This window comes from Arachis stenosperma, chromosome 1, assembly GCF_014773155.1.
Source record: "Arachis stenosperma cultivar V10309 chromosome 1, arast.V10309.gnm1.PFL2, whole genome shotgun sequence".
NCBI lineage: Eukaryota > Viridiplantae > Streptophyta > Magnoliopsida > Fabales > Fabaceae > Arachis > Arachis stenosperma.
Genome location: NC_080377.1, coordinates 118,063,370 through 118,089,460, shown reverse-complemented (window position 1 = coordinate 118,089,460; position 26,091 = coordinate 118,063,370). Strand labels below are relative to the sequence as shown.

The 26,091-nt window shown below is 33.3% G+C and overlaps 3 protein-coding genes across 4 annotated transcripts; all 3 read right to left on the bottom strand.

The window, feature by feature from the left end:
- Nucleotides 1-477: 477 nt before the first annotated feature.
- Nucleotides 478-2,327, bottom strand: LOC130937740 (transcription factor MYB36). The gene is made up of 3 exons (XM_057867102.1): nt 2,037-2,327; nt 1,828-1,957; nt 478-1,599 (listed from the first exon to the last, which is right to left on the bottom strand). Exons 1-3 carry the CDS (start codon nt 2,170-2,172, stop codon nt 666-668), a joined length of 1,200 nt encoding a protein of 399 aa, XP_057723085.1. The 5' UTR covers nt 2,173-2,327; the 3' UTR covers nt 478-665.
- A 7,577-nt stretch (nt 2,328-9,904) lies between these two features.
- Nucleotides 9,905-15,878, bottom strand: LOC130967941 (uncharacterized). Its single transcript, XM_057893003.1, has 10 exons — nt 15,385-15,878; nt 12,856-15,178; nt 12,605-12,709; nt 12,323-12,475; nt 11,794-11,957; nt 11,543-11,690; nt 11,214-11,336; nt 11,030-11,117; nt 10,331-10,835; nt 9,905-10,184 (listed from the first exon to the last, which is right to left on the bottom strand). Exons 2-9 carry the CDS (start codon nt 15,112-15,114, stop codon nt 10,669-10,671), a joined length of 3,207 nt encoding a protein of 1,068 aa, XP_057748986.1. The 5' UTR covers nt 15,115-15,178; nt 15,385-15,878; the 3' UTR covers nt 9,905-10,184; nt 10,331-10,668.
- A 994-nt stretch (nt 15,879-16,872) lies between these two features.
- On the bottom strand, nt 16,873-23,652 carry LOC130944321 (uncharacterized). 2 transcript variants are annotated; one of them, XM_057872602.1, is made up of 15 exons: nt 23,360-23,647; nt 22,988-23,067; nt 22,583-22,700; nt 21,986-22,164; nt 21,399-21,481; nt 21,100-21,284; nt 20,735-20,796; nt 20,420-20,522; nt 20,211-20,330; nt 19,136-19,255; nt 18,862-18,982; nt 18,620-18,776; nt 18,082-18,154; nt 17,341-17,468; nt 16,873-17,109 (listed from the first exon to the last, which is right to left on the bottom strand). In XM_057872602.1, exons 1-15 carry the CDS (start codon nt 23,514-23,516, stop codon nt 16,987-16,989), a joined length of 1,809 nt encoding a protein of 602 aa, XP_057728585.1. In that variant the 5' UTR covers nt 23,517-23,647; the 3' UTR covers nt 16,873-16,986. The 2 variants fall into 2 exon arrangements, 1 of the variants encoding a protein (XP_057728585.1); XR_009072023.1 differs by lacking the exon at nt 16,873-17,109 and having other exon boundaries at nt 17,345-17,468; nt 18,586-18,776; nt 23,360-23,652.
- Nucleotides 23,653-26,091: the final 2,439 nt, after the last annotated feature.

Here is a 26,091-nt window from a genome sequence, read left to right as displayed (position 1 = left end):
AAATTCAGGTGAAGTCGACTTCACGTAAAGTTGATATTTCAGAACCGTTAGATGAAAATTTAGTCAAATCATCTAACGGCTCTCAAATATCAACTTCACATAAAATCGACTGCACTTGAGTTTTCACCTTCAACTTTTTATTACTATGTATATATAGATGATAAATTCCAATTTCTATAAATTCTTCTATCTTATACATAAAAACTCATCATGAGTGATTGAGTGTATTAAACCTATATAGCATGCATTTATAGTAGGAAACTAGAATAATGAAATACAGTAATTAAAATCTTCATCACGTAAAGTTGCAGCAAATTCAGCTCATTTACAGATTATTAATTACATAGTTTCTTCTGCTACTTGTAAAGAGTATACATTTTCATTATTAAAGATACACGAGATGATAGTATAATATACTTATCAAGTTCTGTTCCAGTTAATTTAGGAACAAATGAAACTAGGAATTTAATTTATACATTACTGAAACAGTAATTTACTTACATATTATTATTACAATATTACATGCATATTCACGATGTTGTTTACACAAGACCTATTATATTACTCAGTTTTCTCTCTTTAATTTCCCCATTAATTATCTTATGCCCACCACCCAACAAATTAGGAACATTCAAGCAGTCAAATCATTCATAACAATGTGATGACTATAAAGTGTAACCTAGTTCATAATCTTGGAACATCCCTTCTGGCAGAAGAACTGGAGTGGATGACATTGACTCCCAAGAATTTGAGGATGCTGATTTGGTATCAGCAGAAGAATCATTGGACCACCAAATCAAGTTGCTATTACTGTCCTTTGAATTACCATTGTTATTATTATTACTATTCATCTCTCTCAAACAGTCAAACTCATCATCAGCCATCTGTTGAATCTGATCCTCCTCCTCTTCTTCCTCCTCCTGTGGAATGTAACACATTCTTCTGTTGCTATTGAGATTCAAAATCTCATCAAGCTCACTTTGGATAGCACAAACCTGCTGAATTCCCTCAACACCATCTCCTCTTGGTGCAATAATGGCATCACTTGATGAGTGCAATAATGGATTACTATTATTGAAGAGAACTGATGAACAGCCATTACTATTAAGCGGATTCTCCAAAAGATCAACCTTTGAATTCTTGGTATCCTTTTCCCCTTCTTCCTGATTCAGCACATGATGATGAGGAGAAGGCAAAGCATTATTAGTATTCTGCATCAAAGGGTTATTATTGGAGTTGGAGCCATGACTGTTAAGATTATGAGATTGGTGCTGCTGCTGCAGATTGTGGTGAATCATCTTTTCTTGAAAAGGATGCAACTTTGGCCAGAGGGCAGGGTTGGTGTAGAAAGAGAAAGGGTTTTGGAGGCTTTGAAGCTGCATATGAAGTTGAAGCCTCTCAAGAGCTGAAGTGCTTAGGGCATTACTATTGTTATCGGAACATGATGTGTCATCTTGCATCCCAATATTGGAGTCCTTGGAGCTGTTGAAGCTGGATTGTTTGCGCCTTCCGAGCAGTTTCTTCTTCAATCTAGTGTTCCAGTAGTTCTTGATGTCGTTATCTGTCCTTCCAGGTAGCTGTGCCGCAATAATGGACCACCTACACAGATCAACTTAGTAGGGATTCACAGTTCCAAGGAATAATAAACAAACAAAGGAAGAACATGTGTTGGGATTTCAAGAGATTCTGGTGACAAAGAAATAGGACAAAGAGTTATTGTTCAAATACTATACACCACAATGCAAGCAGTAGAATCAAATTAAATCAAGCAAATAATAAGATTATTATCCAAGTTCATGATATGATCATCACTTAATTCTGACTTACCTGCTTCCAATGCTAATGTAAAGGCTGCAGATGATGTTGTCTTCTTCTTCAGTAAATCCACCATGCTTGATGTTAGGTCTTAAATAGTTTAACCATCTAAGCCTGCAACTCTTTCCACATCTCTTCAGCCCTGCAATTAAATTAATTAACTTTCCATTAATCCATGACTATATATTAATTGATTATACTAAAATAATATATATAAATACCAATTTTCTGAGGAAGAGCAATCCAATTGCCTCCAGTTCCATTCTTTTCTATGTAGGCTTTGAGAGCAGCATCTTCTTCAGGGGACCAAGGTCCTTTCTTCACGTTGGCCTTGTCACAGCATGGTGCTCTTCCCATCTTTGTTGTTGTTTGAAGGAAGAAGAAGAAGAAGCAAGAGAATTTGAGATGGAATTAAGGGTTTTGTTGTTGGGGAAACTAGGAAGAAGGAAGAGGAAGATTTATAGGCAGAAAGAAAGAGATGATGTGAAGGGTTAAAAGGACAAAAACTCTTACACCTCATCAACACTCTATTCAACTCAATATTAATTTTTCTTCTTCATTTCTAGGGTTTCATATATTCATCTATCTCTTTCTCTTTCTTCCTTTTTGGTTTAGTTCGATCATCGTTGCTTAATTATGCATGCAACTCGACAAATACGTAGCATAAATTATAGTTTCTTCTTCTTTTTGATATATTACTAAAAAAATGTGACTGCTTTTTCAATTGTTCCATTTGTTTATTACTTGAACACGGTGCTACAGCATTTGATCAAAAGAAGTCTCTATCCTCTTAGTTTGTCGGCATTATCCTCGAAAATGTTCCATTCTCTATATATTAATGTACATAATTACTGCTCTCTTATCCTATTGGTAATTCATTATATTGTTAATTACATGGGAATTCTCATGGTAAATGTAGCAGCAGTGAAACTTCTAGGAAGGACATAGTAAACCAATTACATACTTTGATCCAGTCAATTACATGGATTTGGAATTATTCAGCGGACCCTTATTATTATTTTCAAAAACTAGCTCAATGAACAAGTTCAGTTGTTAAGAAATTATAGAAAATATCATGATAATAATATCCTGAAAAAATGGACATGTTGTTATTAGAAAAAATTTAAAAAAAAATTACAAAAAAAGCTTCCTGATTATGTCAATAGATTCATAACAAAACACAAATATTAAAATAAAAATGCTATTTGCGTACTAAAAATAATCGTTATGTATTTGTGTATAAATATATATAGTTTAACATATTTTTAAGATTGAATATCCTATCCGATTTCTGATAATTATCTCAAAAGGACAACGAGACCCTTAAGAAAAGAAACACCCAATCCGGTTCTGATATTTTTTTTTGGAACTGATTAGTCTCTGTGCCAAAAAAAACAACATTGACTCCCATTATAAGTCCCATAAAAGTAAAATTCAGAGGTCGGATTGGATATTTTTTTTTATAAAGGACCACGTTGTCTTTTGAGGTAATTGTCAGGGGCTGTTTTGGATTTTTTTCTATTTTAAATATGTATTTTGTATTTTTATGTATATTCAGCTAATTTAGTGACCAATTTTAATATACACAAAATGATAACAACTTAAATACAGTTGTCTTCGTGTGAAGTTAATAGTTGAGAATCATTTGATAATTTAATAGATTTGACTAAATTATTATCTAACGACTCTTAATTATTAACATTACAGAAAAATAACTACACGTAAATTTTCACCTTTAAAAATATAAAATTTTTATTTTCCAAATAATACTGTGGCACATGCATTTAGGGGAAGAATGACGCACTTGTATGTGTTAGCAAACCAAAGGATGTGCATGTGATCTTGCAGAACAACATATCCTAGCCTCTTGCTGTTGAACCTTGTTGGAACATTTTTTTTTTGTATAAATTAAAAACCGGTCGCGTTGAATATATCAGATATTAATTGTGTGACACATGACTATAAAATTGAATGTATTGTGATAAATTGGTCCAAGATGTGGATGTACGAAAGTACATTTTTTCTCTTGAAATGGAACACATGTGACAGCGAGTAAGGTCTTCTGAATATCCAAGCTATACATAAGTAGTAATATATTTTCCATATTTAAGGCCTGAGTAGAATATATAATAAGAATTGAAATTGAAGTCTTTGTTAGAAACCATCCAATATCTGTTGACGAGATTGTGATGAAAGCTACAAAAACCAATAATCAAATATGCATTGAAAATGTCTCTCTTGTGTCCTTGGTTGCTTTCACCACAAAATCATAACCAACTGATTCTTATTTGAAATCATATCAATGAAAACTTGTATCTTGTTCGTCGTGAGTAGGTATTACCCGTACCAAAGTAAATTTCATTGTCTTTGACTCCTCTATTTCTTCTCAACTGGCCTATCAAAACCGAAGCTTCACCATGAAACCTTGACATGACATTAATTATGGTACAGTGAAAACTCAGCTGCAGTAGATTTCACGTGAAATTGATAACTGAAGTTGTTAAATGATTTGACTAATTTGACTAAATTTTCATTTAACGACTCTCAACTATCAACTTCACGTGAAGTCGACTGCACGTTTAACCATAACTAAATGAGGTTTTGGTAGTGTAGTAGTATTTTAAGGCTGTGTTTGGTAATTTAGACATATATAAATATAGAAATAAATTAAACAAAATGCTTTACATATCAAATTCAGAAAAGTACAAAATTTTTAGAAATTTGTGTCATGAGGCTTATTGAGGCACACTATCTTATACCTATCTTCAAACATGAAAAAAAAAAGTCACTGTATATAAAAATATATATCTTTTATTCTCTAAAAAAATTATTACACTATTTAAAACAAATGTGATTATTTATTTATTCTATATTTTATTATTTTACTACTGACAGATTTAATTATTTTGATAATTTATTATTTAGTTAAAAAATATAAATTAATGCATTTGTATAAATATATGCATATATATAATAATTAATTTAGTAACTAACTTTTAATTTATACAAAGTATTTTTGAAGATAAATATTTTTATTTTAAAAAAATTCTATATCATTTATACATAATTTAAAAAAATAATTTAAATTTGTCTTATTTAATATTTATTAATTTTAATAATAATTAATAAATATTGAATAAGATCAATTTTAATTATTTTTTATTTATTTTTTATTAAATTACGTGGTTGGGACTATACTTTTCTACCACCCTTATTTCAATAGAGATTTTTCACAAAGAACTCTTTAGTTTGTTAAGCATTGGAGTAGGGATTGGTTGGTTGTGCAATAATGCAGCTACGAGATTATAAAAGGAGAAAAATGAAAAAAGTCAAACAGTTGTTAAATTAATCGACTTGCCCTAATTCCATTTATTTCTTCTTTTTTGTGCTAGGAATTATTAGTAGTTGGGTTATATATTATGATCAATAATGAAGCAAGATTAAACTCCATTTAGTTTATTTATTTATTTATTTATTTATTTTTCTTATTTTGTTTTTGACAAGTTGTGTGTAGGACATGTTAAAGAGAATAGGAAACAGTTTCCGAACAAGAAAAGAAGTAAAAACCAAACAGAAAAGTGTTTGTAATTCCATAATTTTCAAATGAAGAGCACCACTCATCATTGACCTTGGTTTCCTAATTTAATATTATAGTGCATTTTTTTAATGAAGAAGCATGAAAATAAAGGCCCCGGAACCACAACCACATAGAAATAACAAGAGGAAACTATCAAATTTCAAAAAGCACTTAGCTCTCAAATTTATAAACATTAATATCTTTATCATATCAAAGACTCAGATCACTGGGGCGAGAAAAAAACAAGTTTCTGCTTGTCTTTCTCCTTAAGTAAGAATCTTCTCATTGACGATGTATTTTCTTTTTCTTCAATTAAATGTTTAATGGATTGGGAAAAAGAATAGTGCATTTCATCATCAAGAAGACCCACGATTAATTAGTGTAACTGCTGGGGGACACAGTTCTGATGAAATTTAAATTACACTACCATTAATTGTATTTAATTAAAAAAACATCATTATATAATTAATTATTTTAAAAAGTTTAATTTTGATGAACTAAATTAGCGTAAAATATTTTATATAGTCGTTCAATCATATTTATTATTTAAATGAACAGTTATATTTTTAATATAGGATTAATGCTCAAATTCGTTTCTGAAAGATCACGCGATCTTCATTTTCGTTCCCGAATAATTTTTTTAATCAAATTAGTCCCTAAAAGATAAACTGTAAGTCAAATTAGTCCTTACGTTAGTTGGACAATGACGTGTCACGTTAAGTGCCACGTGGCATGATGATGTGACACGCCACGTGGCAAGTCAGTGACACGTGTCACTTGACATGTAAAAAAGTTTTTTATTAGTCAAAATAGTCCTTGAAAGTCCAGATGTATGTCATTTTCATCCCTCAAATTTTAAAAATGAGTCAAACTAGTCCTTATATAATTTTTTTATAATATTAAATTTATAATATTTTTTTATACTACTAATTTTAATATTATTTTTTAAACCTTAATAAATAAAATTCTCTTTACATAAAATAATAAAAATAATTAATTTTTTATAAAATTATTTTGTCATTTATATTTTAAAATTTTACATTTTCAAATTGTATTTTTTTATGTGAATTTTTTTATTTAAATGAGTTTACAAATTATTGTTGATTATATATTTAAAAATTTAATATTTTAAATTTTAATAAATAATATAGTAATTATTTTAAATTTTAAATTTTTTAAAATTATAATTTTTATTATTATTTAATTTATATAGTAAAACTCAATAATTGAAAAACTGATTCTTTTTGAATCTTAATATTCTAATATAATTTTTTAAATATTTCATTTAGAACAAAAGGAATTTTTTTTTTTAAATACGAAACATATCTATTTATATAATGTATTAGTGCGAAGTAGCCTGTGTTATGCATAGATATAATGTTTCCTATTTCATTTTATCTTATTTATTTGTGAAATTAAAAGAAAAATTATATAATCTATCTCAAACATATGAAACACACAAAAATTTATTATGATCTTTGCACGTATTACGCTTAAAAAGCAATTCGTTAATAATAATAATAATAATAATAATAATAATAATAATAATAATAATAATAATAATAAAGCAACAAATTTTTAATATTTTGTAAAGTTTGGAATTGAAGCAAAATTTGTGAATCTTCTTGAATTTTGACTCTAAATATCGCTACCATTATATCCTATACGTAAGTAATACCGTAATGAAAAAAAAAACAGATGTAGTAAAAAAAATAGTGGTATAACTTTGTTTAGGTTAACATACATAAATTTTGATTTTGAGCATATAACTTTGTTTTGGTTAATAAATACATACATTTCAATTTTGAGTATATATATATTTTCCAACAAAATGCAATAATGTAAGAAAAAGGTTTTAGAATAGAAAAGAATAAGAGAGATTTTGAGAAGAATTAAATGGGAGAGATAATTTTATTGAAAAAATTTTAAGAAGAAAAGATACAATTATTAATGTTTTGTTTGTCAATTACATTTCTATTAAAATTAGTAGTATCAAAAAATATTTTAAATTTAATATTATAAAGAAAAAAATTATATAAGGACTAGTTTGGCTAATTTTTAAAATTTGAGGGATGAAAATGACTTACATCTAGACTTTCAAGAACTATTTTAACTAATAAAAAACTTTTGTACATGTCAAGTGCCACGTGTTACTGACCTGCCACATGGCGTGTCACGTCATCATACCACGTGGCACTTAACGTGACACGTCATTATCCAACTGACAGAATGACTAATTTGACTTATAGTTTATCTTTCAGGAACTAATTTGATTAAAAAAATCATTTGGGAACGAAAATAAAGATCGCATGATCTTTCAGGATGAATTTGAACATTAACCCTTTTAATATATAAAAAGTAGTTATTTTTGCTAACATAACATTATATAATTAGATGAACAATATAAAATTAACTTATAATAAATTTATCCAAATTAAATTTTTTAAGAAAATGTCTTAAAATAAATATATTTTCCGTCCTACTAAAAATAAACACTTTAGCTTTTCTCTTAGTCTTTGATCTCATTTCTAATGTTTCTCTATGTCTATAATTATGTTCTAATGACAATTACTTCCAAACACTACTTTAAGGATAAATTCTTCGGAAAAATTCTTGTGTTTTAATCATTATTAATTTATTATTCACTCATTCAATGTTCAACACCAATTATTTGATTTGGATAATCACGCATGCTTAGATTATAGCGAATTAGACTTGGGATGATGATTAGAATACAGATTTAAACTTTGTCAACGAGCTCATTTTTCATCCGGTGTTAAATTGTGATATTTATATAGTGTACGTTCATCTTAGTCACATATTATCTTTAATTGCTTCTATTAGTTAGGTGTTGTTGCTTTAATGCTTTTGGTACACAATATTATACACTGTTTTTTTTTTTTTTTTAATGCTGAAAAATATAAAAACTTTATTATCGTGGTTTTTTTTAATGCTGAAAAATATAAAAACTTTGTTATCGTGACACCTGGAATTCCATTCTGTTTAAATTAGTATTTTAATTTTCAAAATTAAGATAAGCATGATCAAATTAAATAAAAAGTCGTTTAGAAACAAAAAATAGCCAGCAATTTCGCAGAAGGATCAGACACTCTTTGTATATGTCGTCACTAGGGTTGACAAAGATGCTGCTAGTAGACTTTGGAGTTTGGACGCCAATTTTATTTTGTGCTACAAATTAAAGGGTACACTATATATTAATAAGTATTAATACTTGTTTAAATACGTGTTACTCATACTAAATAAATTAATTAAATGGACTGTTATGTTCTGTTTGTCTCATGCACCTTTTGAAAATTAAAATAATACAAAGTAGAGACACTGTTAACAGATCCAGTTACGCTATTGAGCCACTCAAGTTGTTCTTTAACCTCATTTTCAAGTTACCCCCCTATACAGATGTCAATTCATGCCAAACCCTTAGATACTTGTTTCAATAATACTGGTAACAAACTCTAATCTGGTTTGTAATTCAATTTATTATATACACAATTGTTGACTCTTAAAATCCTCAAAAGCTAGATGCATATTATATATAGAATTTAATTTTGATGTATTGATAGTGTAAAACCGTTTTATATGTATATCCAATTACATAACGCATATTAATAAAAATGACTATTTTTTATATTGATCACGTAAATGGTCATTTAAAATATATTATATTATTGCATAAAATGTTTTACACTGTGGATACATCAAAATTGAATTCATTATATAAATTGAGTTTATCTCCTTGGAGAAACCAACTTTCATAATTTGTTTTTAGCAAAATAATAACATCATAGTTTTCACCAAAAATAGTGCTATTCACATACCATTGTTTCTAGAACAATAGTTCTTAGCATACGAAGTAATTCAGTTAGTACTACTATGGCAAATTGGCAACAGAAGCAGCTTCTTTCATATAGTTGGTGATTCACGATATAGATTAGAGATTATAGACATCTGTACAAAGTCAACCTAGTTTGACTTTGGTACAAAAGTCTAAGCCGTGTGTTAGGTATGAGACATGAGACATAGAAGAAGGACATGGATTGTAGAGGGACAAAGGGAGTAGATGATGATTGTGTCACCCAAATTGACCTTGCGGATTTTTCTTCAATTTCAGAGTTGGTGATGCCACACCATCTTATCTTACTTCATCTTTCATTATACAATCATTGGGAAACCATTAATATCTCCAAATTGAAACCAAGGATATCTACTTTAATTTGGATAAGATAAAAGACAGATTAGTTTTAATGCAGAAAACTTAATGGGGTTCCTAATATTATCTTGTTTTATACTTAGATTACTAGAATACTACCAGCATCCCTCCAAAACATGGTGGTTCTGTTTTATTTGCTCCACTTTGGAAAAACACTGTTTTAATTGCTTAGTCACTATAGGTTATGGTTCCCCAACTCATTAAAATGTTAAATCAGTACCTCAACCATTAATTTGGACAAATCTTCATTGAATGAATAATCACACCTCAAAGGCACTTAACATTCATATTTGAGAAAAGTGGCAGGCAAAACATACTTACTAATTAAGCAGAATGTTCTTATTGAGAGAACATATATCATCTTTGATATAATATAAAAAATAATGTCAAATATAATTTTGAAGACAAATTGAATTTTATTACATTTGCATAGAAATAAAGGAGACATGTTGGTTAAATTTATGTACACATCCCTCCAGAGAGAAGGCATGGTTCCTCCACAGGCGGTAGTAAAACCACAATTGCTACCACCAAAACCTGATCACTTTCAAAACTGCAAAAGCCCTGCACCCATTAATATCACTCATTAACAGAGGGAAGAAAAACAAATAATAGTAATGTTTTGGCAACTACATAGTCATAACTACTATTCACATTCCATCCTATCAATAATAAATCATTGATACATGTCTATTAATAAAATCACTCACTGTGATATATTGATATTCCACATGTAGCTCTCTTCAGATCACCATGCCGCTTCTGAGAGAAAATCCATCATGCTACAGTGCAACTATATGCACTAATCTAAAATACCATTCAAGGCAACACTATAAAAGATCTTTTAGACTAAACCAAGGCATGATATTACAGTACAAGCTTGGATAAGATTGAATAACAGGGGAGTTAAGATCTCCCCCACTCCCTCCCTTCTCTTCTCTTTTAAGTTAAGCATCATGATTCTTGAACTGGAAGAAACATGCTTCACCTTATTTCCCTCCTTTTACCAACCCTATGCTACATACAATGGGAGAAGGGTAACAACAGACTATTTGACATTCATTGCAGCAGCCATACTCCTCAGCTTCTTTGAAATTTCTGAAAAAGATGGCCTTTCTGCAGGATCAGAAGCCCAACAACTTTCCATTAGAGACTTCCACTCAGGATCACACCATGTCGGGATTTGAGGACGTAAAGTGTTGTTCACAATTCCTCCTACAAAACAAAAACAAGAAACTAGTGCATATATGTATAAAAAAAAGTCAACTGTGACTTCCTTAGCAAAATATAAGATAGCCAATACTCTTCCAACTTCCAAGCACATTGTTGACAAGAATATAGACCACAAAGAGCATATTATGTAGCAAAATAAATCGCTCTATGTATTTTGCTTCTTACTTGGTTCTCACCTATTATTGAAGCACAATGCATATCAGCATAGGGTTCATTCCCTGTGAGCAATTCCCACATGACTATCCCAAATGAATAAACATCAATCTACAGAACAAGCAACCAAGGTCAGAAAGAAAGATCATTAGAGATGGCGAAACAGTTATAAGAAATGTAAAAGCCAAACAGCTATGCCAAGAATACCTTCTCCGATACCATATTACTTTTCCCACTAAGAAGTTCAGGTGCCATCCATGGCAATGTTCCACGTACCCCTCCTGACACTAGTGTGTGCTGTTTAACCTTTGATAAACCTAAATCACCAATCTGAAAATTTATGAAAACATCATTTCAACTCTGCTATAAAGGTTTTCCATTAAAATATATTCGAACAGGAAAAAGAAGTTATTGCATTGCTTTAAGCATCTCAACTTGAAGTTTACACAGTTGTTGTCATAGAATTTTATCTTAATTGAAGTTTCCACAATGCTGAGTAGGACAAGGCTTAGTTATTGGTTGTTTTAAGGGGATACCTTGCAGACAGGACGTTGTGGATCTCTCATATTGACCAATAGATTCTCACATTTCAAATCAAAATGCACAATATTCTTTCCATGCAAATACTCCATCCCAAATGCAGCATCCATAGCTATGATGAGCCTCTTCCGACGATCTATCGTTCTGTCAATTACCCACAATATAAAGCATAAGTTGATCAAAACTGTCAGACAGGTAGGGTGGTGCAGTCCTAGAAAGCACATCAAGGCCTGATGAATTAAATTACCTATCCTTCTTATGCAAGAACTGTTTCAAAGATCCATTAACCATGAATTCCGTCACAGTTGCTAAAGAACCATCAGGGCCATCACGAACAATGCCATAGAAAGAGACAACATTTGGATGATGCAATGAACTCAGCATCAATGCCTCTTTCCAGAAATCTGCAATCTGGGACAAAAATATAAAGATAAAAATGAAGTCACTAATTATTTTGATGTATTCAAAACTACTTGAGCGAGTTTAATAAAATCGCTATATTCCTAGGTCTAATAATTTATATACAAACTACTTGTGTGAATTTATAATTGCTCTAGTTTTCCTCCTTTCTAACCAGGCTAGCAAACAACATCTCAATCTCAGCTTACAGCCAATATTTCAGCCTTTTCATTTAGAAAAGCTTTTGAACAAGAAATTGAAAATTCATGACATACAGAGCAAAAGAAGAATAATACAAAAAAATCATTCCACAAATTTGAATCAATAGTCATTTGAAAGAAAGTATAAATAAATAAAATATCAAATCCGAATATTACCAATCTAGCCCTTTCGGACGGTCTTCCAGCAAAACAGCTGGCTTTTATTCTCTTAATAGCAACATCAGAACCTTTCCACTTCCCATGATAAACAGCCCCATAAGTTCCAGAACCTAGTTCACGGATTTCCTCCAAATCATCATTTTTTATTGTCTGAAAATTTAGTAGTCTACCATCAAAACCAAAACACGGGGGAAAGAAAAGCCATAAAAATATCTCAACCAGAAAAGAGAACAAAGTAACATGCAGAACAAAATGGATTTGACTAGATGACAAGAAAACCTGCAATCCCCTAGCGATTGCTTCTTCCTCAGCTTCAGTAGGCTCAATTTTAGAAGTATCTACGTGGTCAATTTCAGCATCCAATTCTAGATCACCATGAGCATTCTACAAGAAAGTAAGGACATACTGTAAGGCTTTAAACAAAGAAAAGATACTTTAAGGCAACATAATCACAAGCAAAATCTACACCCCACTCTAGAGGATATTTCGCCTCATTTTGAAAGAAGAAATCAAAATCACTTCATCCTCACCACTGGTTCAACTTCATTTGTTGTGTCTTCATTAGGAGGTGAATTCTGTATCTGAGAATCAGGATTCATGCAACCTGTAGTTTTCACCTCCTCAGCAACTTCTAATGCAGCCTTTTTGACAGAAGCCATCAACTCGGGCAAAAAGCTGAATTGATCGACCAAATCCTTAGAATCTTCTGGAACAGGTGGGTCCTTATTACTCAGTTTTTCAACATTTGCAACCTCTTCTGCAGGTTTTGTGTTTGAATTATTAGACTCAACAGGATTAGCAGCTCCGCTTACATTCTCAGAAGTTTTATTCTGCACTGCAAAAGATATCTTCTGCATGTGTGCAGCACAGTTTTCAACTATATCCTCGGATTTCTCCTCTTTTCCTTCACGCAAACTTCGAGATAGCAAACTCATTGCCTCTGTCATATGAGTATCATTTCTTAAAACCTCTTGGTTCAGAACCATATTAAGAGGTGATTTTAGCAGCTGCACATGTTCTGTGTAGATACCAGAATTTTTGTCCTGTGGGGGATGAAGACTATCTACTGGAAGTGGGTGTTTCTGCGCTTGTGCAGAAGGGTGTTCTGGGATGTCTAACCCATCATGACCTGACAATTTCTGTGAGGGATCCACCCAAGCATTTTGACCATCTGATCCAATGAAAAATCCAGGACTGCCCTCCCCCCTGATTAATCCAGCATTTATAATGCCATTAGGTGGAGCAGTTGCCTCGTATGATGGTCCAATATGAACTGGAGTTGGAGTGTTCCTCCAGAAAGGATGCCCAGGCACATGTCCACGAGGCACAGCATAATGATTATCTGTTCCAAAGGAAGAAGATGGGTTGCTGTACTGCATACCGTGCTCTTCCAGAGAAGGAAGTTTCAGATGTGGTATAGCAGCTGCAGTTTGGTCAGGGAAAAGTTCAGCCCCTAATTCCGGTCCAGCTCGTTGATGAATATAATTAGAAGATAAGTTATGTCCATCAGACACACTACCATGCCCAATGGAGAAATTTGTAACAGGAACAGGAACAGGAACAGGAACATCACCACCATAATGATCATTCACTCTTCCTGAGCCCGAGGCATGTCCTCTTGACTCCTCATTGGGATAGATTCCAGGATGAAACTTTGCATCCGCATTCACTGCAAAATTGTCCCTGTTTGATTGGCATTCCGCACATGGATGTGGTTGACCATATCTACTGTTCCCATCCATGACATGGGCACCATGAAGAATGTTGCCTGGAAAACCTGACTTCTCACCAGTAGGCATCCAAACTACATTTTCAGAATATTGCTGTTGATTGTCATAGATAGGATGTTGACTCACATGAATTCGAGCATACTCTTCCTGCACTCTATCAATGCTCTTATCCGGCATCTCAGGAAATTGTATACGGTACCTTGTACCAGTGGGAGAAGATGGATATTCCACCAACGATCTTGAGTCATGGAGAGCATGATGCCTAGGAGAGAAATAGGAAGGATTCCATGGAGCATCCATTTCATTATACCTCTGTCCCATAGATTGCTGCTGCTGTTGCTGCATTGCAAGATGATGCAAATTATACTGAGACATAGATAGTTCCCCATTTCTGTGGCCAAGCATCCCACTCTCCACACTAAGTGGACTAAAGAACTGTTCAGGTACATGGATATCTTCCACAGGGCTCATCATACTGAACTCTGATTGTTGCAACTTCCTACCGAAATCATCGTTTAAACTATTCAATGCATCAACATACCTCCTCTCAGTGTCCTCCCCATCAATGAAGTGTGAGGAACCATCCTGCTCGAATTGCGAAAACAAGAAAATCCTAAGCCTAGTGAACCCATCTCCAGACCCCAACTTGTCGTACTCCTCCATCATGTTAACTACATCATCATCATTCACAACAGAGACAAGTGCATCAAGATCCTCATCAGGCTGCTGATACTTCAATACAGCAGCACCTTCATATAGTTCCCTCATCCTCCCCATCAACTCCTCATAGCTAACATCTCTTGGAACACTCACAATACGCGTCTCTCCACCAACATACCGCAGCTTCCCATCTTGTGGGCGGGGCATTATGCTCCCCAGGAAGCTGCACAGGAACTTCACACGCCGGCTATCATCGTTGAGGCTCGATGCCGGCGGTGATTGAGCCACAGTGGGGCTATCCATGAAATTATAGTGTAACTGCTGTTGTTGTGGTGGATGTGGATGATTGATTAGATTCTCAGACTCGCTCAGGAAACATTGAAACCCTTTATTACACATGAGAACAACTCACAATTCACATCATAGAACTCTCGCGTGTCACGATTCAGAATGAGGTTGAAGACTAGAAAAAAGGCATCAAATTCCCGAGAAGAATAGCAACGAGTCAAGAAGGTGGTAATTTATCAACAAAAATGGTAACTTTCATTGAAGGTAATCAAGACGAAACAATAATAAATAATAATAATACAAAAAAAGGAAAAGAATCAGCAAAGGGTTCGTGTGCAGTGCAGATAGATCCAAATCTATAGGAGAAGTTATTAGCGATACCTGGAATGGCGAATTAGAGGGTATTCGATATAGATAGATAATAGATAATAAAAATTGGAAATTTGGGAGTGGGAACGCGACCCAATTGGGTTAGATTTTTGAGCAGCGTTAGTTGGCTCTGAGCGCTCTCTTCCGGTCTTCCCCCTCTATCACACACTATTGCTTTCGGTTTTTCTTTTTGTTTGTATTTGGATCAGGGATTAAGGAATTGAAAAGAAGAGGAGGCAGAAGAAGAGGAAGAAGGAGGAGGAGGAGGCGATAGTGATGGTGATGGTGATGGTGATGGTGATGGGGAAGGAGCGCCATAGGCAGAGGAAGAGGAGGGAGGAAGTGGGGGATGTGGTTGAAGGATGTTCCAAGATGCGATGCCTGCTTGCCATGTAGCGTGACACGTGGCACTCTCTCATAACGGTATTCCTTTTCGCATATTATTTATCTCTCTAGCATATGCTCTTTTTCCTTCTCCTTGTCAACTCAACCCTGCACTTTCACTTCCACTTCCACTTCTCACTCTTCAGGAGGTGAGATTATCATAGTGGTAAAATATAGATTTGTGAGATTAGAATACGAGGTTACAAATACATCTTGCTTTGAGTAAATAACATACTTTAGATGTGTATTAAACTTTTCATTTATAGTGTTTAATAAATAAATTTTTAAAAAATTCAAAAAAATTGTACAAAACATATGCAAGATCTTATGTTAATATAATTCAAATTATATCTTCTTCTTGCTTTACTGTCTTTTTTCCCTCTCCAACAAAAAAGTTACTTATATTTCGGAGTCTGGTGTTTTTGTTTGCAAGCCGGAATCATGTAAATCTATTAGTTAATGATGATGAATTGAGGGGTTATTTATTAATGACTGTTTAAATATTTGATCGTATGAATTAGTATGAGTTGAGATAAATAATTGAATGCTTAATTGCTTAGCGTGTCAGCATGATTTGTCCTGCCGAGAGAATCAGTCAAAACCACTTGGAATATTTCTTCTGTCTCTTGAACCAATTAAAGGCTCACAAGAACAAAAAAGGGCTGGATGGGTATCAGAACCTATTTGATATTGAAATATGCCTTCCAAGCCAGCAAGTGCAGATCTAATTAAATCAGAGACTATACTTGCAAATGATGCTGCCAGCTGTCTAGTTACTTTGGACAAGGGACTTACTGAGCGAGCCTAGGGTTCTCATTTACCAAAACAATGTTGTTGTTTTGAATATCGAAAAGCATATTATTAGTACTAGACACCAGTTAAACTAGTCTAATGACCTAATTTAACGACAAAATACCATAAATTAGATGTTTAAATTTTTTTTTTCTTCTTTTTGAAGGGAAAGAATAAGATGCCCCATTAATCTGTACATAGACCTTAAGACCCCCCTTACCTTTTCCAAAAAAAAAAAAAAAAATAGTTTTCTTCAAACCGTGTCTAACCTATGCCACAAGAGAACCTTTAAAAGATACGTTCATGAACCTATTAACATACAAGACGTGATTTCTTTCACGAGGACAACAATCTCGACCGAATAAAGAGGCTGCTTCTGAAATAGCACCTAATCGAACAGAGTTTGGGTTGAAGCAGAGCAGCATGCAAACTGCGAAGCTATGCCAAGGCTTGAGCCATGATGGAACGATTAGAAAGCTGCTGTTCATAGAGGCCACGGAAAATCTTATACTTGGCATCATGGTACTTCTTAACCCTTGGATCATTTGATGGATGAATCACCTGCCAAAAGTTACAAACATTTTAAATTTGAACTCATGTTATGTCATTATGCTAGTCTGAGCAGACATTTCAGTTCTTATACTTCAAATGTTGTTGATACAGCTTTAAGAACTACTTGGAATGTGCCATCCCTATATGTATATGAAATTGACCTTAATTTTCGATCTGATAATAGAAATTACTCTTTTTTTCCCTTTAAATGTTTCATGACAGAAAGAATGGCATCCCCACCTGACCCGGTGCATTCAGGGCTTTCATGGCATCACTAAGGCTATGATATTTCCTTGTAGCAACAGCTCCCAGAATAGCAGCACCCAATAGCACAGATTCACTTTCCCTTGGAAGAATTATAGGGTAACCTGGGAAAATGATAACCATCATTCATCATTTCAACCTCTTTTTATTTTAAAGAACTAAATATAAAATAATGCCTCAATGACAGTTCAATGACCATATATGTCATTGCATACAATTAGAGTGCACATGAATTTCAGTCAATCTTTTATGGATGATTTATGGACAATAAAAATACAGATCATGGAACAATTTCAACTTTATTTTAGCAGGGAACTCCATAGGATCCAAATCCCTTAACTTGTGTTAATGACAAAATTTGATATACTAGGAGTGACCTTAAACACCAAAATTAAAGAGGATAACCAACCAAGGTTTAGTTTGGTTTGATTTAATTTGACAAATAAAATAGTGTATGGTTATTGTGTTAAATGGTTGAACCAAAGTATACCATGTAGACATGTTTAAAACGTAAAGTTAGATGAAAAGATTCACGTATATAGTGCATTTGCATAGAATTGAAGTTGCTTATTCATATCCTGTATTTCAACAGTTGAATTATTGCAATTTTCTGCTTCACACAGACAGAGACGTATCAAATATGTAGCAGAGAGAAAACAGTATATAGTGTGCAATTCTTATGCATACACTCCCGCAACCCTATTCCTCAATACATACCGATTATATCAGCATGTTCCTGAATGAATATAGGGTTCTTTGAAAGGCCACCGCATGCAAGTAGAGTGTTGATCTGCAAGCAAAGGCAGTACAATCATGAAATTAAAAGCCACCAACTCTGCATCAGCAACCATGAGTAAAGACTAGGCAACATAACAGGGCTATAGAAGAATAACTCATTAAACGAAAATCACTACTAGTGTGGTTACACTATCATAATGCACAAAAAAATTAGCAAACAAAATATCTCCTTGCCTAGGCTTTTGAAGTTATAGAATCAAATCTTAGGCAGTTACTTAATCAAATCTCACAAGTACAAAAGAATATAGTTGTAATCATGACATATTGTCATGCCTGTTAAACTTCTTTTCTTCTGGATTTAGAGTCATCCTCAGCTTAAAGGATGAGGGATGCTAGCAACACAAACAAGGTGTGACTCAATGGATGCAGGTGTGAACATGGATGAAAATTAAAACCTAGTCAACTCAAAATACAGATAATAACCTCAAATAGGTGTGATGGCATTGTGCATCCTTACTTTGTGGCCATGGGCATTGCAATGCTCTACAATGTGACGTGTGCCATATGCAATGCCCTGCATAGTTGCCAGGTATAGAAGAGCCAACTGTTTCTCACTTGTGTCAAGTGTCATACCATGGACAACTCCCTTTGATTTTGGATCTGCAATGGGAGACCTGCACCATAATATATAGAAGCCTATTATTTGGATGTCACTATGGCAGTTGGAATCTAACGGCAAAGATTATATTGGTCGCATACCTGTTCCCATGGAAGTCGGGTAGAACGTGTAAATCTTCAGTCAAAGCAGCAACAAAGGATTTATTCTGCTCAATCATCAATGTCTCCAAGTGCTTGTTCAGAAGCTCAAACACAGAAATCTCTGAAACATTGTTTAAAGCATAAAACAATTAACCTCATTAAGGCATTATAAATGGTGCTGAATTTGACTAGTTGAGTAATTTATATATTTAGTATACTTTTAAGAGAGAAAAAGGGGGAAAAGGAAAGAGGGGGGCGGGGGGGGGATCCTTACTTTGGGAAGCAGCTCTATTTGCAAGGAGTGGAGAAGCAGCATGGTTTTGAATTATATGATCCAATAATGCACCTGTAGCACTCTGTCCACCTTCAGTCAGCCAATATTCAGGTACCATTGCTGAATGTCCAGAAAAAAGGAAAAACAGGTGAAGACATAGATGCAAGAGAACCAATAATGGTTAAAAATGGAGGATACTGAAAATTAAACAGGGTATCCCATCACATGATCCTGTCAAAGATAACCTTCAATTACATTAATCTCTTACGTTTTAAAGAAATATACGTTAGTGATTTAAATCAGAACAGAGTCACAAAAGGAATGTTAGCATGAGAAAAACAATCATCAGCTCATCTAAAATGAATATCTTTCAGATGCGAGTTCCAATCAACACAGGGTTTACCCATGAATTTTCAAACACAAACAAGCATGCAACGCAACTTAAAATTCTTACCTAAAAAAAAAGGGAAACTCCAATTGTCAAATGAGAGAAACAATAACTTTCAGATGTATAGATATTAACAACTGTTCTGCATGGTTGGGTAGCCAGCTCGTTAGTGACTCTTGATTATTACAACGCTATGATAAAGACTCGAGATTTAGTTCTTTAAGAGGACGTTTATTTCAACGTTAATAAATATATTCCAAGGAATATTATGTCTAGGAATATTACACCCGAGTACTACAAATGGTTGGGAATTATTTTTAATATTCCAGAATAAATTAGGATATGTTTGTTTTATTATACATATTCCTAGAAATAGATTCGTAATTTTCAAATAACCTCAATACTAATAAAAGGAGGACTTCTTTGACAAGAAACATAATAATTAAGGGATATAATAATATTCTTAATTCTTATTCCCTTGACATGGGAATATCAAATATCCATCTTTTTGGATGGGAATAAAATGTCATATTTTAGGCAATAAATTATTCCTGGGAATAATTTATTCCTAGGTGTTAGAATTTAAAACTTCAAAGAAACATAATATATTTCCATGGACAATTCCTGGGAATAAATTGAAATTCCTTGAAACAAATGCTTTATTTAAGAGAAAACAGCATAGCATACCTGACCAAAATGGACCCCAGACCCCGGGAATGAATAATTTGCTTCGGGATATGGCCATATGGCATGTAGAAGTTCCACAAACTAACACCATCCGGTTGCAAATTGCTTCTTCATCATGTTCTGAGATATACAAGTTCTTTTAGATGCAAAATGCTACCAACTTATCCAAAAAATTTACAATCACAGGTATATAAGGTATGGACAACAACCTCCAGCTTCTGTTGGAGGCACACTTTCTATTACCCCCACACCACCAGCATGAGCATCAATTAGTGATGTGCCAACAGGAATTCCTGGTAAGAGACCCAGTTCCTGAAAATTTCAACCCATCAGAAGTTTTAAAAAGCAGCTGAATTATTAGAGTCTATCACATCAAGCTGAATTAATAACCGCGGAAGAGGGAGTCTGTACAATATTTTCCCATTAAGCAAGATATTTTTGTTTGATTAATGAACTGACCAAAGTAAAAGTTCAAAATTCAAAGTAATGTGAAATACTTAAATGTTTAGTGAAAGATTTCTTGCCTTTGCTGCAGTAGGAGTAAGGCCAGAACCCAAAGGATGTCCAGGGAAAGCAACACTTTTTCCTGTTATTATGATTCATTATCAAGTTGAGAAGTGGGAATACAGAACAGAAAAGAATGGAACAAAAAGCAGATTTTGACTGTCAGCCTACTCAAGCTTATTCCACAGTGTTCATTGAATCAAGCATGAAAAAGACAAGAACTCTTCAAAAAAAAATTACCAACCTTCAAACTTAATAATAACAATAAATATTGCACTATGTGTAAAAGAAAAAAAAATATATCTTGCACTCAATCCTCGTAGATAGTCTCACAGCTTATGAGATTTCAACATTGGGCAGGGCAATGTTAGTTGGATGTGAATACCTATCTTAGCATGATGTCCTTCAACAAGATCACCCAAACCAATTTCCTCCCAAAAGTCATCATCCCATCCACAAGCTTCCATATCCCGGGAGTCTTTATCATTGATATGCTGCATGTGAGCATGACCAAGATATGTCCATTTGCAAACTGTGGTGCACAAACTGCGAGTATCATCTCCAGTTGCCCTAAAGAAGTACCAGAAATAAATCAAGGCTAAGCACCACTTGACTCCAACATAGAATGACATTGAACATCAAGAATAACAAAATAAATAAATAGATAAATACATAAGTAAGTACCTGTATGACAACCAATCACTCAAGTCCATCCACCTGAAAACCAAAGACCAAGACTCTTGCAAGTTTTCTTTAACCCATAGAAGCTGTAAAGTTTAGAATGCTTTGGAAAATGAGTTCATAAAAGAGAGCATGATTCTCAAAACTATAGATGATGTAACAATACATCATGTGAACCAACTGCATTGAGCAAAATGTAACCAGTTTAGTAGCTTGGATCGGTAAAGACTATGTAACATAATTTTTTCCGATAGACAAGCACACATTTAATTAACCCCCATGTTCCAAGTTTCTTTTCATTAAAGAATAATTTGTATATATATTCTACAAATCTGTTAGTCAGGTTATTGATCTTAATCTAAAAGATAAGACGACCCCGCCCCAGTTGCAGACATGGTGTTTAACACATTCAATGTTCGTTTCCATCAATAGCCATTGCCATAAAGAGTATGAATTGCACTGCACTTAAAAACTTTTTTAACAAAGTAGCATATATGGAAAAAAATGCCTAAAACAATAAAAGATAATTTAGCATAGCATATTATGTATGCTGACCAGTGACTAAATAATAGGATTAGTTCAGATGGTACCTTTGGTGGCTGCATTTCAGGTGAAACAGCTCCACCGCAATACTGTAATACAGGTGAGTTAGAGGAATTGATCCTTTCAGCTTGTTCTACAGCTCTATGATCCATCCATACTATGACATTTCTTCTTGAATCACCAGTCAAAGAAACCGAAACAGGTGCGCTATCAGCATCCACTGCAACTGTTATATAGTTCATAAACAATCAGTTACACTATGTTTGTTTGAGGTGAAAATGGGAGGAAAGAAAAGGGAGGAAAAGAAATTGGAAGGAAAATAGTTATTTTCCCTTGTTTGGTTGAGAAGAGAAATAGGAGAGAAAGGAAAATGGGGGGAAAAATATTGGTGGGACCCACCAATTTTTTTTCCCTCTAAAAATGGAGAGAAAATAGAGAGAAACTAAATCTCTCTCTACTTCCAATATTACACTTTTACTTTTTTTAATATATTTTATAATATAAAGGTAAAATTGTCTTTTTATAACATTTTTTTCCTTCTTATTTTCCTTTCATCCAAACACATCTAAGGAAAATAAAAATCCACTCAATTTCTTTCCTCTCCTTTCTTTCCTTTCTATCATGTAAAGAGAAATGTTACATACCCAGAGAACAAGTAGCTGCAAATCCAAGACTTCTTACTTCTGTAGGTGCAACTTTTGCTTGAGAGCAAGCTGCTTTTACAGCTGCACAGATTGCAAGCCATATATCTGTGGAGGATTGCTGTTTAGCACAAAAAGATGAATCTACATTATAAAATATAAACATAAATTAAAAAAAAATTAAAGTGAAAAGCACCACATATATCTAACTCAGGGAACTAAAGTGAAAACTTCAAAAGCATCCCTTCCCCATTCGTAAGATCAACAAAATACATAACCAGGACTGTTTTTAAAATCCCAAATATTGCATACTGGCTTCATCCATCAATGTATAATGATAATAATTAATAAATGAAACCTAGGTATTTTCCATTGAAAATTAAAAATAAATAAATAAATAAAAGATACCTCAACAAAAGCACCATCTTTCCATATCTGAATTGGGCTGCTAGAAGAACCAAGAAGCTTTCCTTTCTCATCAAACAGCCCTGCAAAACTCATAAAAAAGGACTAAATCAAATTAGTACCAGTTTGACGCATCTTACAAGTCTACTACCATGAACAAAACTTAGCTGAAAAGCTTCATTATCATTAACGACTATCTAAGCAATTTCTGAAAGCAGAAATATCGAGAGGCGAGCACACACATATAAAACAGCGACTCCACCTCATCGAGCATCAAACACAATGTGATAATTGGATTCAGAACAAGAATGCACAGCAAAATCGGAAATGAAGGAAAAAAAGGTGGAGGTCAAATAGGATTGATTACATAAATACCTGCGCGGGCGCTGCCGGTGCCGACGTCAACGCCGAGGAATACAGTCCGACAAGGCTCGTCGGAAGTGGCGGCGGAGGCCATCTCGACGGAGAGTGTATGACGGAGTGGCTCTGTATTATTCTTATACCAACCTCCTAATATTTTTTTGCCTGACATTCAATATCTTATTTTCTTTTTTATTATATATATACTTTTTACAATTTTTTCTTTTGATTTGATTCGTTGTGCTTTCGTTACCAAATATTTTTTGGAACTTTATCATCACCAAAATTTCATTGTTGCCTCAATATTATGTGACTGGTATGGCTTTCGAAAGTATAGTATTGTAGATTTGTAGGTTTGGAGATGGAAAATAATTTAGATTAGGTTCACACCATTGCAGGCTTTAAGTTTAATAATAATAATAATAATATAATATTTGTGGGCTTGTTGGTAACGAAATGATAGTATAATAGTATATTATCATAAGATTATAAGTCAATATTATTTAATTTTTTTTTCTCTTTGATAATTTATAAGGAGACAAATTTTAAGGCGAGTTTGATTTGAGTTTTATTTTTTGTTTTAATTTTGGTATTTTTTTACTTTTAGTATTTTGTGAAAAAGAAAAAAATACTTTTATTAAAAGTTAGACTAATTTAAAAAGGTCACACTAATTCCAATGTATTTTTTTTCTTAACCAAGTGTGAGTGTGTGACTATAACATCTTCACTGAGCTCAATTTGAGAGGATTCAATTTAGATGGGATTTATAATATTTGGATTATTAAATAATTATAATAATAAAAATATTTTTTATATATTTTAATAATTATTAAATAATTATTTTAAAATTTTATTTAAAATACAATATTATTTTAATTTTTAATATTTAAATTAAATTTTATTTCAATCTTAATATTTTAATTATTTTATTTTAGTTTTAAAAAATTTTAAATAAATTTAATATTGTCTTGTCATTTAAATTTACACGAATAATTAAGAGAGTGAATGATATAAATATTAATAATATTATTGTTAAGTTATTTTTTTTTGTTAGAAAAACATAACCAAAATTTTTTTATAATATTATTTTTTTAATTTCGTTCTTGTAAAAATAGTTCAAAATCCTATTAATCAATCATCAACGTTCAATTCTTTAATGATTGAATTGGATTTAACAGTTGCTATTAATTTTATGAAAAAAGACTATCTACTTACTCACCCCTTATTTCTCTTGTAGTTGATATTGGCATTCTTTTTTTTAGTATATAAACGGGGCCTAAGCCCAGAAAAAAGAACTAAACAACTATGTTTTGGGGGTAAACTAACCCCTCTACAATCATCATCAATTATCAAACTAAGAGTACTAGAAGAAAGATCAATAAAATGGCATCCGGCACTAGTTATTGTGCCTTCTCTCGCAAAGTGATCCGCGCACCTATTACCTTCTCTATGAGTATGCTAAAAGCCTGAAACATAAGCTCCCAACCTCTATCAATATACCTTGCTATATGTCTAGTAATGATATCCGGGTTGCACAAGAGTTTACCTCTATTACAAAGCATAACAATAGCCGCACTTGAATCCGATTCTATAATAACATTTATTAAGCCTAGCTTCTAAGCTGTTTGGAGTCCATTGAGAATCCTCCATAGCTCTGCTCTATAGGCTGTACAATATCCCAAATTAGCTTTGTAGCCTGCAATCCATCTTCCGTGACTATTTCTAATAATTCCACCACAACTCGCCTTCCCTTAACTGTTTTTTGCTGCACCATCAGAATTAACCTTAACCCAATCCAGGGGTGGCGAAATCCATCTTATATGAGCTTCAATTCTTGCTGATATCATTCCATAAAGATTAAAAATCTTGCAAGTCTCTTCCACATTCTTGATATATGAGAATATAACCATAGAAGCATCTTCCGGTCGCTTAAAAGGAGGGGAGAAAATCTCTTTATTTCTCCATCGCCACATCCACCAACACGTTACCATGAACACTGATTGCCATGGCATCTATTTGGAGTGACCTAAATCCGATGCTAAATTTCAATGGATTCATGCACCAAAGGGAGCTCTAAAGAAAGATTGAAGGTGAGAGGGGGCTATGATTTTGGCCCAAAAAGTGGAGATTGCTTGGCAATCTCGAAGGACATGACTCAAATTTTTCTTCGTGTTGCTGCAAATATTACAGAAAGAGCTTGCTCCAAACAATCTGTCTTTTCTTTGAGACGTCATTAGTTTTTGTGAGCTACCATCCACGTGAAACTCTTAATTCTTTGTAATAATAGATGTTTGTTATTGAAATGAACATATCTGTAGTGGATTAAATGCTGCGGTGGCCATTGGACACAATGTTTTGGAGAGGCTAAGGTTTCAGTTTGAACATTTTTATTTTTAAATTTATAAATTAGAAACAGATGAAAATGAGTTAAATTCATTGTATATTTGAAGAAGATTTAATAATTATGTGAGTTGAAAACAGTTGAATTTGTATATGTATTGAATTGAATTTGTATTATAGTTGAATTGAATTATAAACTTATTTGCTTGTTGTGAATTTATTTTTAAAGTTTTTTATTTTTTCAAATATGTGGATATCCGTGGAGACCCCAATCCCCGGCGGATACGGGGTTCCCATTACCCATTGTGGGGACAAAGCGGGGATGGAGACAGATTATAGGTGGCGGGGGCGGGGGCATGTCCTAGCTCACATGGGGACCCTTTGCCATCCCTAGCACTTTTAACAGT

Bases quoted from the DNA above. Each gene is read 5' to 3' on its own strand.
- LOC130967941 (XM_057893003.1), bottom strand. From the start codon at position 15,114: ATGTGTAATAAAGGGTTTCAATGTTTCCTGAGCGAGTCTGAGAATCTA. The intron at 11,958-12,322 runs GTAATATTCGGA...TTTTTGTCCCAG, and splicing joins CGTCCGAAAGGGCTAGATTG to ATTGCAGATTTCTGGAAAGA. The intron at 11,118-11,213 runs GTATTCTTGGCA...CTTGTTCTGTAG, and splicing joins GTAATATGGTATCGGAGAAG to ATTGATGTTTATTCATTTGG.
- LOC130937740 (XM_057867102.1), bottom strand. From the start codon at position 2,172: ATGGGAAGAGCACCATGCTGTGACAAGGCCAACGTGAAGAAAGGACCT. The intron at 1,958-2,036 runs GTATTTATATAT...ATTTAATTGCAG, and splicing joins TGCTCTTCCTCAGAAAATTG to GGCTGAAGAGATGTGGAAAG. The intron at 1,600-1,827 runs GTAAGTCAGAAT...TGATCTGTGTAG, and splicing joins TACATTAGCATTGGAAGCAG to GTGGTCCATTATTGCGGCAC.
- LOC130944321 (XM_057872602.1), bottom strand. From the start codon at position 23,516: ATGTCAGGCAAAAAAATATTAGGAGGTTGGTATAAGAATAATACAGAG. The intron at 23,068-23,359 runs GTATTTATGTAA...TGAGTTTTGCAG, and splicing joins CACCGGCAGCGCCCGCGCAG to GGCTGTTTGATGAGAAAGGA. The intron at 19,256-20,210 runs GTATGCTATGCT...CTGGACATTCAG, and splicing joins CTGGGGTCCATTTTGGTCAG to CAATGGTACCTGAATATTGG.